The following is a 14,532-nucleotide window of genomic DNA, read 5'->3' on the forward strand; positions in this document are numbered from 1 at the left end:
AACGAGTGTCATGCCTGAGCCTTGTTGAATTAGTGTTCTTTTTTTTATCCTTTTTGTCTACATCTGGAGGATCCTGCCAAGAGGCCTCACAGATAAACTGTTACGGCAAGCACATTAGTTTTACTAGCATAGCTAGCGATTGAGAGGGTGGTAAGAACATAGAAAAGAAATGAATAGATAGATGGTGTGAAAATGGATCGTTTTTTTACATGGGATTGGATTTTTCGCCATAAAGCGCGAACCAAGATTTGTGATACGAAAACCGAAAGAAGACCAAGGACTAGCCATTTTAGAACAAGCATTTTGTTTTTTAGAAGCCATGAGCATCACAGGGGGCAGCAACTCACTTCCAAGTCCGCTCAATCCTGAACCAAATGCAAATGGATAAGCTTAAGCTTAATCCTAGCTAATATAGTTATAACGAACATGAAAAACCCTGGTGGCCTTTGACTCATATCACCAGTCGCATTGCTCACAATCAAATTTTCCCTTCCCAAGCTATTCGGGTATTCCTATGAACATGAAGATAATTTAAATGTCATACATAAATTCTATGTTTTTCTTCCCTCTCCCATTCTGGCCCATAACTGGGTTGAAATTAAGATCATGACTAGCACGGCATGCAAGCAACTAAGAAGGCCACAAAAAAACGGAGGATATTGTTTAAACATTTCCAAGCGTAAGTGAAATATATATTAATCGGCAATCACACACGATTTTACAAACTTTACTAAAGGCATCATATGCCCAAAACGGATAGTCTTTTATCTGAGGTTATATAATTATCCGGGCAGTTGCACTCATCAAACCAGAGTTGCTTCCATTTGATGATGTTCTCCTTTCAATTTATTAAATAAAAGGGAAAAGAAGGACAAGGTAGGCATGAATATTTTCTCTGAAGTAGGCTCCAAGAACAGAAATTTCAAACTGGTGCATGGTTAACAATCAGAACTACTCACACATCATGTTGCGTCCCTGTGCAGTGAGGAGGTTTCGCATAACAAAACTTAAGAGGTAGTCATAAAATTCTACATTCTTCCCATCACTCCTCCAGAATTAAGCTAAGTTTCCTACCAAAAGGAGGGCACAAAAAAAAAAAAAAGACAAAGCAAAGTACTAGCGGTAGATTTGTATGTCCAAGAAAGTCAGCTAGGAAAATGTACTATTACAGCAAATGGCCTCAAAGCAGCGATACAGCTCCACCTCTGTGCAGTACGTTAGCAGATCTGGGACATTTAGGTGAACCACAGGATTTAAAAGAAAGCATATAAAATAGTTTACATCCGTACTCAGTGAAAGCTGCATTTCTTTGTGCATCATCAGTCGGGCTTTACGCAGAAATTACTCTAATCACACTCACTCAACACGATACACTGGGTAGGTCATGCCTTAAACCATTATATGCAAGGTGAAGACGTTTCAAGAAACAAAGCCAACGGAAGGATGTGCTTTCACTGGGCTGCAGCAACCAGAGCAGAACGAGCATTTGTGAATGTAGAGATAAGCGATCCAAGCTGTAACTTATCATTGCATCCAAAACTTAATCTATACCTGCAAACAGAACATTGTAGAAATAGTTAAACTCTTCTTTGCAGGTCCTTTTTCTTGGCCTTGTCTAATAAAAACTTTTCCTTATTGGTAAGTAATAAAAACTGTTCTTGATTATGACTATTGTAACAACATCATTGGTTTAACCACAAAACATTTTCCAGGGAATTTTGGTCTGAAACACAGACCTATTAAACCAAGTGGTTAAGCAAGGATCTTGTACGCTGGACTTAACCAGAATTGACTCATTTAAGAAATGATCCAATCAAAAAAAAAAAAAAAAAAAAAACAGATTTAGTCCTAATCTGATCAAGTATTGGACCTAATCTAATATGTTGACTGTCAGTCGGTACTGGGTACAAATCCTATGAAAAAAAAATTGAAATCACAAATGGTTCATGCAAGATTTGTAACCTGATTGAAACCACTTAAGACCTAACACCTTATGACCAGAAGATGTAAAATGCACAAATGCATGAGTTACATAATGTTAACCATGAAACTGATAAACTTAACTAAGATAAAGGAGGTCCATACTCAATATCAGCCAAATTGTTGATTAGCTTAACTCGGACATCTGATGGCATTTGGATCTTGAAAACAAACCTGAGTACAAGTCATGGAATGTGATTTAGCAACACAACAAAGAATGGGTAGGATGAAAAAAAGATCTCGTGCATGTTTCAACTTACATTGTAACCTCCCTCACAATATCAACCAAGGCCAGTCCTTTCCTCATTTTAATATCAGATATATCTAAACAAGCTAAGATGGCAAATCTTGCATAGAATAACAAGTTTCCCGCTCAAATCAAAAAATAGTAGTCCATGTGCGAGGATACATCTGAAACTGGCTGTAAATGATTCATTAAGTAGCCAATAGGCTATCTGTTCAATGTCTTTTGGCATCGGGTTTCCAGTGCAGAGGTAGACAGATTCTTCTGTTACATGCTGAGAAGCCATATGTGTTGACTGTCCACATTAAAGGAGATAAACTACCTCATTATCAAACTCAGAAAAAAAAATACAGATGTAGAAAAGCTAAACATATCAGAAACAAAAGTGAAAACTAATCCGACAACCCATATAAATATTTAATCCAGATGTTTTGGTAGACAATCATAGAATAAGTAATACATGCAGTTCTTTCTAATAAGATTAGGTGACCAAATAAAATATGAATTACTTGTAGTCGCAACTCCCAAGAACTCTTTCATCATACAAATAAACTTAAATCATTATCTCCCCTCAGTGTAATGCTTATCCCAGGAGGCTTTGGAAATTTTGGTAGATTTACAGTAAAGACCTTTAAGCTTTTCTTTCTGCATCATGTGCCTACAGATGTACATGTTAATTATTGAAAAAGCAACTTCATGCTTCTGAATGCAAGTTGCCGTTATTGTTACCAAAATTTATTAAGCCACAAGCATAACGTTTGGCTTCATCCCATCTACATCTGTTGGCTCTAATTTATTATCACATTTGTCATACTTCATCACCTCCTAATCAGATCTTCTAAAACCTGTTCCTGTTTCAGAACAATCTGAGTTTCCTAAACACTGAGCTGTCCCTAGTCCCCGGTTTCCCTCCCTACCCACCTCCACCTCCAATGTATAAGAGTATCAGCTGCAAAGTCACATTGAAATCTGACGCATTTTGAGTCTAGGTTATAAAATTAATGGCATGCAAGCAAACTTGTATTGATGTATGCACTCCCATTATCAGAGCTCTATATTTCACATAATAATTTTTCATAAAACAGTGTATAAAGTAATCCTTTTGTTACATGACCATCTTATGAAATGTCACATAGAGGTTAAGTAAAAGATGAATACAATTTCAGCCAAAGTTCTAAGTACCGTAGAACAGGGCCGTCCTGGTTTTCTCATGCAACGAGGACACCCCACATACCAAAACACGGGATGGTGGATGTCCTATCCCATCCCGGTCCACGTCCTGTCCAGGAACTTGGGACAGTGGGACACCCTACTGTCCCACAGGAATTTAAAACCTTGATTTCAGCACTAGCATGTGATGAAAACGATGATAAGCCTATATGCAAAATAAAATATGGATAGACGTGCTAACATATGACCCAAAAGATTTGAGTTCGATTCTGCATAAAAGTTTGTTCAAATTTTTGTAATAACATGGCCTTTTATACATTTACTAATAAAATCCATTTCAGTACTTACTGGGACATGGTACAAAAGCATGCCCATGGTCCTTATTTCACATATCATAGTTGGTTAACTGATACATTTGAGTATGTGACCACAGAAATCTAAAGAGTGAAAATTAGTTAATTTCTAAGATTGTCAATATTATTATACACCATCACTAATATAACATGCAAATATTGGTCAATATGGTCAAATAAACAAGAACATGTTGATAAGGTCCCTCAATACGGGAGACTTGTAAAAAAGTCAAATTGGGAATTTTACATATCAACTTTGTCACCCGAGGAAATTAAGTGAAATTTATGACATAAAATGCCAAGTCAGCCATCAAAAGGTAACTTATCTGACTAAGAAGAAAGCAATGTCAATACTTGGAACTAAAGGAGAATGACCTGCAATATGTTCAGAGCCTTTCTCATGTCACCGTTGCTCAGCCGTACCAGGGCAGTTAAGCCACTCTCAGCCACGTCAAGCCTAGAAGGAGATGATCACAAGTTACTGATTCAATAATCAGTAGATGTTTAATAAGTTGGTAGCATGTTAACAACTGAAAATCATATACTGCTTAATCCAATCGACAGCTGCTGTTAAAATCTTAGATTTTATCCAAAAAATATAAAAAGGGGGCAAACAGATCTTACAAAATAGAACGGTAGATTTTGGGAAAGTTGACTACTTATTTGTTGAAAGCATCTCTTACATAGATGAAGTCAGAACTTCTTAAAAAAAATTTGTACATAAACCCTGAATGTTCATCAAAGATCTTCTGACAGACTATGTTCATAGATTCCAGAGCAAGTTATTTTCCGGAATCTCTCACTGAACATTCATTATTGCATCACTGTTAAGTGCATAATCATCAATTTCAGATTGTTAAAAACACTGAAGCAGGTGCTTACTGAAGATTCATTTTGGGGATTCAAATCCTCTAAAGCATTCCAATCCCAAGAACAGAATTTTTATTTTTTAAGGTTGGGAAAAGAAAATTGATTCAAATAATAAACAAGGTAGCAGTATCATGGCTACTGGCTTATATTAGTACACAAAGTAAAAGAACGCCAAAAAAATCTTTTGCACCAATAGAACCTATACAGAGAAAAGGAAAAGAAATGCAAGTATAAAATTCCATATAAGAAACAAAAAAGCTTAGGAGCAGCAATAAATGAACACAGACTCGTGATCAAACGCTTGGCTCTTAGAGCTAGGTAAGGCAATTTAAGTGAGCATTAGGGCTGCAAATAGGTTGGGTCAACCCATGACGCAACCCGAGACCGACCTGGTTAGGCCCAGCACCACCCAACTTTTTGGACCCATAAGTCCAGTATAGTTCTGAAATATGACCTTTTGAACAAGCAGGTTGCATCTGGTCCATATTACCTAACCCAAGCCATGGCCCAACAAGGTTTAAAATCGGTCAAACAGTAGATGACATGATTAAACCTAGCTTTGCCCAATCCAACTCACCCCAAGATTCCACGAGCTTGTGTACTACAGGTACTAATTATAGGTGGAAGGCTCAATTAGTTGAATTGCATTTTCATAGACAACATTAGTGGTCCTATTTTGCACCAATGCCCTTTTTTTATTTATCTCAATTTATTATCCATGCTATTACTGGACCTTCTAGACATCAAACAGATGATGTACTTCCTTGTTACCTTGCACTGGATCCAAATCAAGATCTGATCCAACCCAAACTCAAATGCAGTGAGTTTGATTCAGGTCATGATTTACCTGTCCTAACCAGAATGACCCAGTTGATCCAAAATATTTTCTATGGACCCAATCCAAGCTGACCAAGTTAGCTAAAATCATGACCCAAAAATATACTACATACTATTTATGACAAGTGATAGCAAGAAAGGATATTGTATAAAATAGATTGTTATGAGAGAAAGGAATTTCAAAGGGAAATATTACCTTATGGGCCTGGAAGATGTTAAATTGAACAAATCTTAACAAAAAAAAAAAAGACTAAATGTTAATTGATCTTGAATGGTTTAAGGTTTGTGATTAAAGAGAGATTAATGAATCAAGTGATAGAGCAAGGCTTTGTTGCTTGACTTGAGTTTCCATTTTAGCTAAAATAAAATTAAAGAGAAATTGAGATTTTTTTTTTTTTGGGTGTGTGTGTGTTGGGGGGGGGGGGGGGGGGGGGGGTATTTGAATCTAAGGGCATTTTCTAAGAAGTTGGCAAACAAAATCTAGAAAAGAATGTGCCAGAATCAAAACTGTATTTTCTAATAGAGTGTAAATTAAAAGGATATTATCAGACCATGAAAAGCAAGATTAGCTCCGGCGTGAAAAAATGTAAATTATCCCTTGGATAGGTGGCCAAGGAAATTCAAAATAATGCAATGCTGTACAAAACCAAACTATGAAATAAAGATACAACTTCAAAATGACATGCAACATGGGTACAACACCTTATGAAACTTATTTCATGTCAAATTTCTACAATGAATCAAATTAAAAAGAACAACTTACCCTTCAGCCTTTATCACATATTCAAGTCGTTCTCTGATATGAGTTGCATCAAGTGGAGCAAACCGAAACCGAGTGCACCTTGACTGTAATGCTGGAATAATTTTGTTGACATGATTACAGATAAGTGCAAACCTAGTGCTCTTCGTATGTTTCTCAATCACTGAACAAAAAGATAAAATCACAAGAATAAAGATGGTGAGAATACATAAACCTATGAATACTTAGAAAAGTGAATGGTTGTACAGGCAGACCTCTACGTAATGCAAACTGTGCATCTTTAGTCATAGCATCTGCCTCATCCAGCAGGACCAACTTCACAGAAGATTTTGCACTGCATGAAACATAAATAGTTGACTAGGTATTGCAGCATCCACCAGGTAACCAATGATAAAGTCACACATCTGCATGAGTGCGCATATACGTGTGCACACTGTATATATGTTAGTGGTGTTTATGTTTGCATACATGTATGTACATGTGCTACTTTTAAATAACCAGGTGTTGAACAACCATGCCCCATGATAGTGGCAGGATCCTGCAGCTGTCACAAGCTCATCAGGACAAAATTTACCTCATCGCATGATATGCAGTTTATATGATTTGGAGGGTGGAGTATCTTTACTCCCACACACACATGGTTCCAATCCTAGGGGCTGCACCCTGCCACATGCCATGTTCATATTTTGCCACCAAGATGGAAAATTGCTTAGCATATACTTCTGTCAAGCAGTCGTTCCCAATAAACACTATTATGTCTATCCAGCGCCGGCTTTGTAAATCCTAATTTGCTCAGAGTTGTCATCTTCTATCTACAAACACATAAGCAAAGGAAATAAAATGGTAGAATATGTGGGACATTGAGATCTTCTTTGGTCAGATCTTCCTCTTGACTGGCATTTCCACTATAATCCGAGCTTCTCTCTCTACTAAGGCCCTGTTTGGGGGAGCTGTTGGCAGTAGAGCTGTTGGAAGTAGAGCTGTTAGAAGTAGAGCTGTTGGAAGTAGAGCTTTTATAAAAAGCTGTTTGCTGTTTGGTAACTACATTTCCAAAATGCTGTGGCACTTTAACATTTGTTTGGTAAACAAACTGAGAAAGTACTTTTGTATGACAAAATGACCATAAAGGACATTACTAGTACTATACAATAGTGCATAATAAAATATAATATATATTAATACATAAATATATGATATAGTATAATATTAATGTAATGTAACATAATATTATTATAATATAGTACTATAACATTGTATACTATAGGATAATAATTTAATATAATATTAAATTATTTAACATAACATAATATTATATTATATTATATTTATAGTATAATACAATAATAAATGTATAAAATATTATAATTATTAGTATAAATTAATTTTTTACTCTTTTGAAGACCATTTATTTCTCTAACAAATTTTCTAACTAGGTGAAAAAATTGGTTAAATAATTACTAATATTTTTATTTATTTATTTATTTATTATTTTATTTCATTGAAATATATTTATTTATTATTTTATTTATTTATTTATTCGTTCATTTATATACATATTTATTTATTTATTTATTTTCTTTTTTCTTTTTCTTTCCTTTTTTTTCTTCTCTTTTTTCTTTCCTTTTCTTCTTTTTTTTTTCTTCTCTTCTTCTCCTTCCTTCCTCTCTTTTCCGGCTCGGGAGGGAGCCGGGACGGCGTGCCGCGGCGACCGCGGGGGAGGAGGGGCTCGGAGGGGGCCGGGACGGCGTGCCGCGGCGACCGCGGGGGAGGAGGGGGCCGAGATGGCGGGCCGGCCGGGGAGGCAGCGGCCATGGCGGCCCCTTCCTCCCCTTCCTTTTTTTTTTTTGCTGTGTGGTGGGTCGCAGCGGCGGGGGGCTCGGGTGGGGCCTAGGGGGCGCGGCCACGGGTGGCCGGCGTGGTGGCTGCCTCCCAAAAAAAAAAAAAGAGGAGGGCCGGCGGCATTGAGGAGAAGGAGATAGAGAGGGAGAGAGAGAGGGGGGGGATGGTGACAGAGAGAGAGGCGGTGGGATTGAGATTTTTGGGAGGAAAAAGAAACTTTTAAATGGGGGTATTTTGGTCAAAAATACAGCTTCCCGACAAAGCTGAAAACAACGTTTTCGGAAAGCTCCAAAATTGAGCTTCTGCCAAAAAGCTGTTTTCAGCTTCCCGCAAAAGCTGAAACAGCTTCTTGGAAATTTTACCAAACACACTTTTTTACCTAAAAGTACTTTTGGAGGGCCAGAAAGTGCTTTTTGGCCCTCCAAAAGCTCCCCCAAACAGGGCCTAAGGTCCTCTTCAGTCATCATTGTACATGACAAAAAATTTAATATTTTCAATACATTACTTCTTTCAATCTCAGTGAATTCATCAACTTCCTCCACATTTGTAACCTTGGCAGTAATTTTACGAAAACCTGCCGAAACAACATTAACTCTAATACAATCATCTTTGCAATTGCACATAGTCAAGTGAACAGCAATAAAATTCAATCTGTATCGCAATTACTATCTGGAATATTTCTCCTCAGGAATCTGATACATGACAAAGCTAGTATAACCAATCGATCCAAGATACAGCTTTACTGTACTATTCGTTACATATCGTAGTTCTGCTAAACATCTACACCACATGCGCATGTAACAAGGAATAAATGTTGCATGCTGATGCCTTGCCGCCTAGCACTAGCATGGCATGTGCCCATGTACCAGTGCTTAGGATACACTAGCACACTGTAGGCATGCAGTCAATGCCACTGGCATGAATGGGCAAGGGACATATTTTAGATTTTTAAAATCAAAACAATCAACAGCTTCTTCATAATGCTTATAGATGTAGCTCTTAAAAATAATTTAAAAAAAGAACTAAAACCAATAAATAATATCCTATAATCAAAAATGAAAACATGTATGACTGTGTTGCTTACTGACAGGAATAATCTAGGGTATTATGGCATGGTATTACACCTCAACAGTACATTACCACCAAGAAACAATGATTGAGTGTCAATGTGTTATGTCATAAATTACCAAGTGATACCTCAATGACACTAATGACATCATACTCTAATAACATTTCTAAAAATCGACATGAAAAGATGTTATTTGCTTTTGTTTCTAGATTAATGTTGTTTCGAGGGGAGGATTTTGGATGGAAATCACTCCTCCCCAAAATCACTAATTTCTAAGCTGGTGTTTAAGTGGACATATTTGGTTGTTATCAACTTTAATCTTGAATATATAAATGTGCATGTGTGGATAAATCGTTCTATTAACCTTAACAAAGAAATTGTTATAGTCCAAATGTGGAAAAGGAAAAGAAAAGGAAATAGGTTGAAAATTGCTTATACCAAGTCTGGAGCAAGGATTCAATATGGATCCTGCTCAATTTTGCAGAAAGGCATCACATGAATGCTAGGTTCTCTGTTGTTCTTTGGAACCAAGAACAAAGTTTAACCTCCCTCTCTTGTGGATTAATGAGAAAAACAGAAGAAAAAAGGCTTCTGACACTGTTCAGCCCTATAACAAGTCATGTTAAACTGTGCCAAACTGGCACAGTTCAATATGGGCAGCACAAGGCACTTGGGAACACACCTCTGCCCCATGCCAGTCTAGCCCTGTCGTGGTAAATGCCAAACAGCATAGACCGGCATATGCTGACACAGGGATCTCGGTCTGTATATAGGCAACATAAAATGAAGCTTATTGTGTAGGCTTTAACATATATCAGGCCTCACAAAAAAATTATTATAATTAATGAAGGTAAAAAGTTCTTTATCACTTTTTGGATACTTGCATGAAGTAAATAAAAAACACTTATGTAGCATTTCATCCTTTGAAGTTCTATGTTTTCTCTTTGGAACATATGCTAGGTAGAAATATATCAAAGCTTGATTCATGAGACATCAAGGCTTTACTATGCAAAATTTTTTCGTTAAATCCCCACTTCCTTGCTTTAGTTTAATGAACTCATTTATACATGTAATATATGATCCATGAATGCAACGGGCAGATAATGTTTTGTTTTAAATCATCAAGATGCTTAATGAGACATGCAATCAAGTTTTTGTCTCTTGCTTTCCAATTTCAAAAGTCTGACCCACACCTCACTTGCATTCTCTAATTGCATCAAGGCACTTTGTCAGACATGTCAATGAAAGGTTGAACCAACTATTTTTCTTTGGAGCATGATAATGTCAAGAACCTTTAAAAAAAGAGAAGACTAATATGGACATGACTCTACCAAACAAGGGTATAGAGATCCCCTGATCCTTTCTATTAGAAGCTTAACAAGATAATAAATTTCATGAAGTCGTGTTTCCCTTCACTGTAATTATGCCCCTAGGGTATTGTAGAAAATGCATTGCCCAAAGAGTTTGTGGATAGGATTTCAGTGTGAAATAGCAAAAAAACTGACATCAGTTAAAACTGCCTTAAAGAAAGTTTATAGGCATTGCTAAATCACATTGCTCCATAATGTCATACTTGATAGAGGTAACAAGGCTTGATGGTTAAGATATGAATGAGAGAATCACACATGCACACACGTAGATAGAGAGAGGAGTGTGTATGCACATGCACAACACAAGCATAAAGTTGAGCTTCAAGTAAAAAACAAGATAATTTCAATTAGCTCTTAATTTAGACACAATTGCTAACCTCGTAATATTAATCTCATTTATGCACCTAAAATTTAAAACTACATTCGTATAATTTCACTTTTACTTTGTAGTAATTGCTACTAGAGCTAATATTTCTCTCATAGGATTTAAGAACCTTGACAAACTTCATAATCCATTCCATTTTGACCTCAACTATACAACAAAATCCTCTCCTATCCAAGGTTTAAAACCAATCTTACTGCATTGCATAGCCCGTAAAATGGAATATACTGTCATGTACCACCCCATATTAGCAAATTAAAGAGTAAAAAAAAGCCTGTACCACAGTACACATCACACCAATACATGACTGCTATGCCCCCTATTCTGCAGCGCATCAAAACTTTCTCCTATCATAACCACAACAACTCCAACTCAAAATCAGAAAGAGGAGTTAATCCATCACTAAGCTAAGTACATATCCCAAGGTGTTTTAAGGATGCAGTAATACCCTTCCCCCTTATCCAAAATGTGCAACTCCTTTGTGGCAGACCCCGCAAGTTATAGCTTTCTTATCATCTACTCTATTTTCCTTCTGCCACAATGTCTCGCAATATTTGTCAGACTCCACAAGTAAACATTTTGAACCGATACATGTCTATCTTTCAAGCATTCGGATCACCAAAACCCAAAAGAATTTTTACATAAACCCTGTACTTGCGCAAATTCGACTACTGAAAATAATAGATGTAAATTCAGCACGAACAAAGCAAAACTTCTTTGAAAGAAAACCTCGAACCACTTTTCAGCGAAGAGCATATAAACTAATAAATATAAGCAAGCATAGAAATTAATCCAAATTCTTTTTACCCAAAGGAAAGGCTCCGTGCACTGGCGAAATCTTGGATCTGCTGTCGAACAACATCAATCCCCCGATCATCAGATGCATTGAGCTCCAAAATCAGGTTGCGGTACTGCGCCCCATACAGCTTCCGTGCCACTGCCAGAATCGTCGACGTCTTCCCGGTACCTGGCGGCCCATAAAGAAGCAAATGGGGCAGCCTGTTCTCGTTCGTCAGCCGATCAACTTCCAACCAACAAAATCCAACTTTTAACCACAGAATCGAACCCAGAAAGAAGGAAAAGAGATCCATAGGAGAAGATAGGTGGAGGAGGGGGAGGGAGACGAGGGTTACTGGTGTCCACGATGTCGCGATGGGCCGCGACGTCGGCGAGGGACTGGGGACGGTACTTCTCGACCCAGGGGGCGGACTTGCCGTCGGAGGCGAGAGGGGCCTTGTCCTTGTTGGACCTCGCCGGCGCGTCGCCGTCGATCTCCATGGGAGCGGTCGCCTCCGCCATCTTCGTTGAAATCCTTCTCTCCCACGCCCTAGCGCTCTATTCTCCGGTTTCGTACTGTTCCCAGCCGTCGCGGCTATGGCGCCAAAAATCCCGAGTGGGGGTCTTTTTGGCTGCTCGAGGGCTAGGGTGGGCTGAAGGGCCGCGGATAAGCTCACCGATGGTGCAATGGACTGAGACCTCTGGCTATGAAGTGACGGGTTCCGTCTTATTTTGGAGGCGGATCCGATTGAAGCGGTAGAGTGGATTCTATAAAAAGGATCAAAAAAATGTACCGTATTTCAGATTGATCATGTATTATGAAAGACGAACAGAACTGCTGATTGGCAATGCTCATGCGAGATTAGCGTGAGCGTCCGATTTACCCAAAAAAAAAAAAAAAAAATTGACGGCAACTACGTTTGACTTTGTTTGGATTAGGCCAGGTCTCACTTGGACTTGGCGTCAACATATTATGGTGGATCTAGAACCAAGGTTCGATGCTACCTCAGATCCGGCCCCAAACCAGAATCTAAAAGAGCGTGTTTGGATGATCATGAGATATCCCACTGGATTCATGATGGGAAAGCCAAATTGGAAGTGTGTGGGGTGGCGGGGAAAAGTATAAAGACCCACGGTCGTTGTAGGTTAGGTGGCCGACATACTTTAATATGGAAGGTGGATAAGCGGGTAATTCGGGCTTACCTTACCTTGCATAACTTAAATTTTATTATTTGGGAGGATTACTGGAAGAGAAGAGGTGGGAGGAGAGGGAGGAAGAGAGCGAGAAGAAAAGGAAAGTGAATCATTTTTCTCCATGTTGGGGATAAATCATGGAAATAACGGCAATGGGGATAAAACGGGAACAGGACGTGATAGGGTTCTGCTTAGTTTTGCACTACAAGTCTATCCGAGCCATCGATCGGAATGAACTTATGCTGCGAGATGAAGGAATATCCCGCCATAATGAATAAATTTATTCTTATGGCACCAGCAGATCGTTTGGCAAGAATAGAGGAGATAGTGGAGGATATCCCTCACTTATTTACCAACCAAATGAGCTCATAGTCATTACTTCGACATATCTTTCCATTCGAAAGCTTTTTCTTTTATCCAGAGAAAAAGAAAAAACTTTATGAGAATATTCATTTCTTTAATCAAAGTTTATGAATAAGAATTTTAGAAAACAAGGAATAGAAAGGATTTTAATGGATTGGGTTTGGTTAGTTTTGAGAAAAGGTAGCAATGGAGGAGTTTTTCTGGGATGCAATTGGTGTTGAGAGGTGTCGGTTGTGCCTTTCGAGACTTCATGATGACAAGCTGCTCGTTATTTTACAAACGAGACCTCCTATGATGGAATCTTTGCTCTCCTTCATTTGTTACCGCTAAGGACCGTATGCTCATTTTCTTAAGCAAAGTTTATGAGTAAGAATTCTAGAAAAAAAATGAATAGAAAGGATTTGAATGGATTGGATTTGGTTAGTTTTGAGAAAAGGTAGCAATAGAGAAGTTTTCCTAGGATGAGATTTTAGTGGGTGGGAATTTTATACAAATAAAAAAAGAGAGGTGGCTTTCTTTTTCTACTAGAAAGGTGGTGTACACCTTACGAATAGCGGGCCATGCCTAACTTTAGGGAACGCCAATTGTCAACCTCCAATCAAATATATGGTATTTTATCTCTATCTTTATTTGTTAAATAATTGGTCTCCTGATGCTAGCTTTTCTCTTGTATGAATTTGATCTTCTAATTTGTCAGAACGAATTTATTGAAGAATATTTATAAAAGAATGCTCATTGTCAAAGACGCCGGATTCCAACACAGAATGGCCTATGAACAACATGATGATGGCATTCCGATCTGTATATGGATTCAGGTATTGCGAGACCTCTGAAAACCATACTTCATGCAGCCTCCAAACAATGTCCAAATCAAGCATCTTGTAATGATTTGATTACACTCGCATGATGATATGGAGTCAGCATAACCCTCTGAGACAAGATCCAGATGTCAAATGATACTCAAATATTAAAATGGAAAATGAGAGGAAAATGTCCTGACAGAAAAGCCGCATCTTCTCATAGAAATGTCTCTTCTACCAAAACATGTAAATATCTCTTCATCAGGCCCACCCAATGTGGATGCTACCCATTTCCAATTCCAGAATCCAACTTAATCACTGGTCAATATATGCCAAAACAAGAATTTTAATTGACCTCTGAAAGGTTTTCGTAACTTCTTTTATAAGAGTTTATTTTAAAGTTTGCTCTTCGCCTTATCAGCAGCACCTCATTTTGAATAGGATTTCTGCCAGAATGTTTGTTCATTTTGTGGTCTAACTTGAGAATGTTTTTCCAAGGTTTCTTATTAATTTGGTTTCTTGGT

At 37.9% G+C, this 14,532-nt stretch overlaps 1 protein-coding gene across 1 annotated transcript; it reads right to left on the minus strand.

Annotated features, from left to right (window-relative positions):
- Window positions 1-916: 916 nt before the first annotated feature.
- On the minus strand, window positions 917-12,315 carry LOC103706760 (replication factor C subunit 3). The gene is made up of 9 exons (XM_008790971.4): window positions 12,008-12,315; window positions 11,682-11,898; window positions 6,469-6,548; window positions 6,218-6,377; window positions 4,123-4,204; window positions 2,390-2,519; window positions 2,241-2,304; window positions 2,086-2,154; window positions 917-1,551 (listed from the first exon to the last, which is right to left on the minus strand). The coding sequence occupies exons 1-9, from the start codon at window positions 12,171-12,173 to the stop codon at window positions 1,452-1,454; spliced, it is 1,068 nt and encodes a 355-aa protein (XP_008789193.1). The 5' UTR covers window positions 12,174-12,315; the 3' UTR covers window positions 917-1,451.
- Window positions 12,316-14,532: the final 2,217 nt, after the last annotated feature.

This window comes from Phoenix dactylifera, unplaced genomic scaffold (assembly GCF_009389715.1).
Source record: "Phoenix dactylifera cultivar Barhee BC4 unplaced genomic scaffold, palm_55x_up_171113_PBpolish2nd_filt_p 000873F, whole genome shotgun sequence".
Classification (NCBI taxonomy): Eukaryota; Viridiplantae; Streptophyta; class Magnoliopsida; order Arecales; family Arecaceae; genus Phoenix; species Phoenix dactylifera.

Bases quoted from the DNA above. Each gene is read 5' to 3' on its own strand.
- LOC103706760 (XM_008790971.4), bottom strand. From the start codon at position 12,173: ATGGCGGAGGCGACCGCTCCCATGGAGATCGACGGCGACGCGCCGGCG. The intron at 6,549-11,681 runs GTAAAAAGAATT...TGTTTCATGCAG, and splicing joins GCACGGAGCCTTTCCTTTGG to TGCAAAATCTTCTGTGAAGT. The intron at 1,552-2,085 runs GTATGGACCTCC...TTCTGTTTGCAG, and splicing joins AACAATTTGGCTGATATTGA to GTATAGATTAAGTTTTGGAT.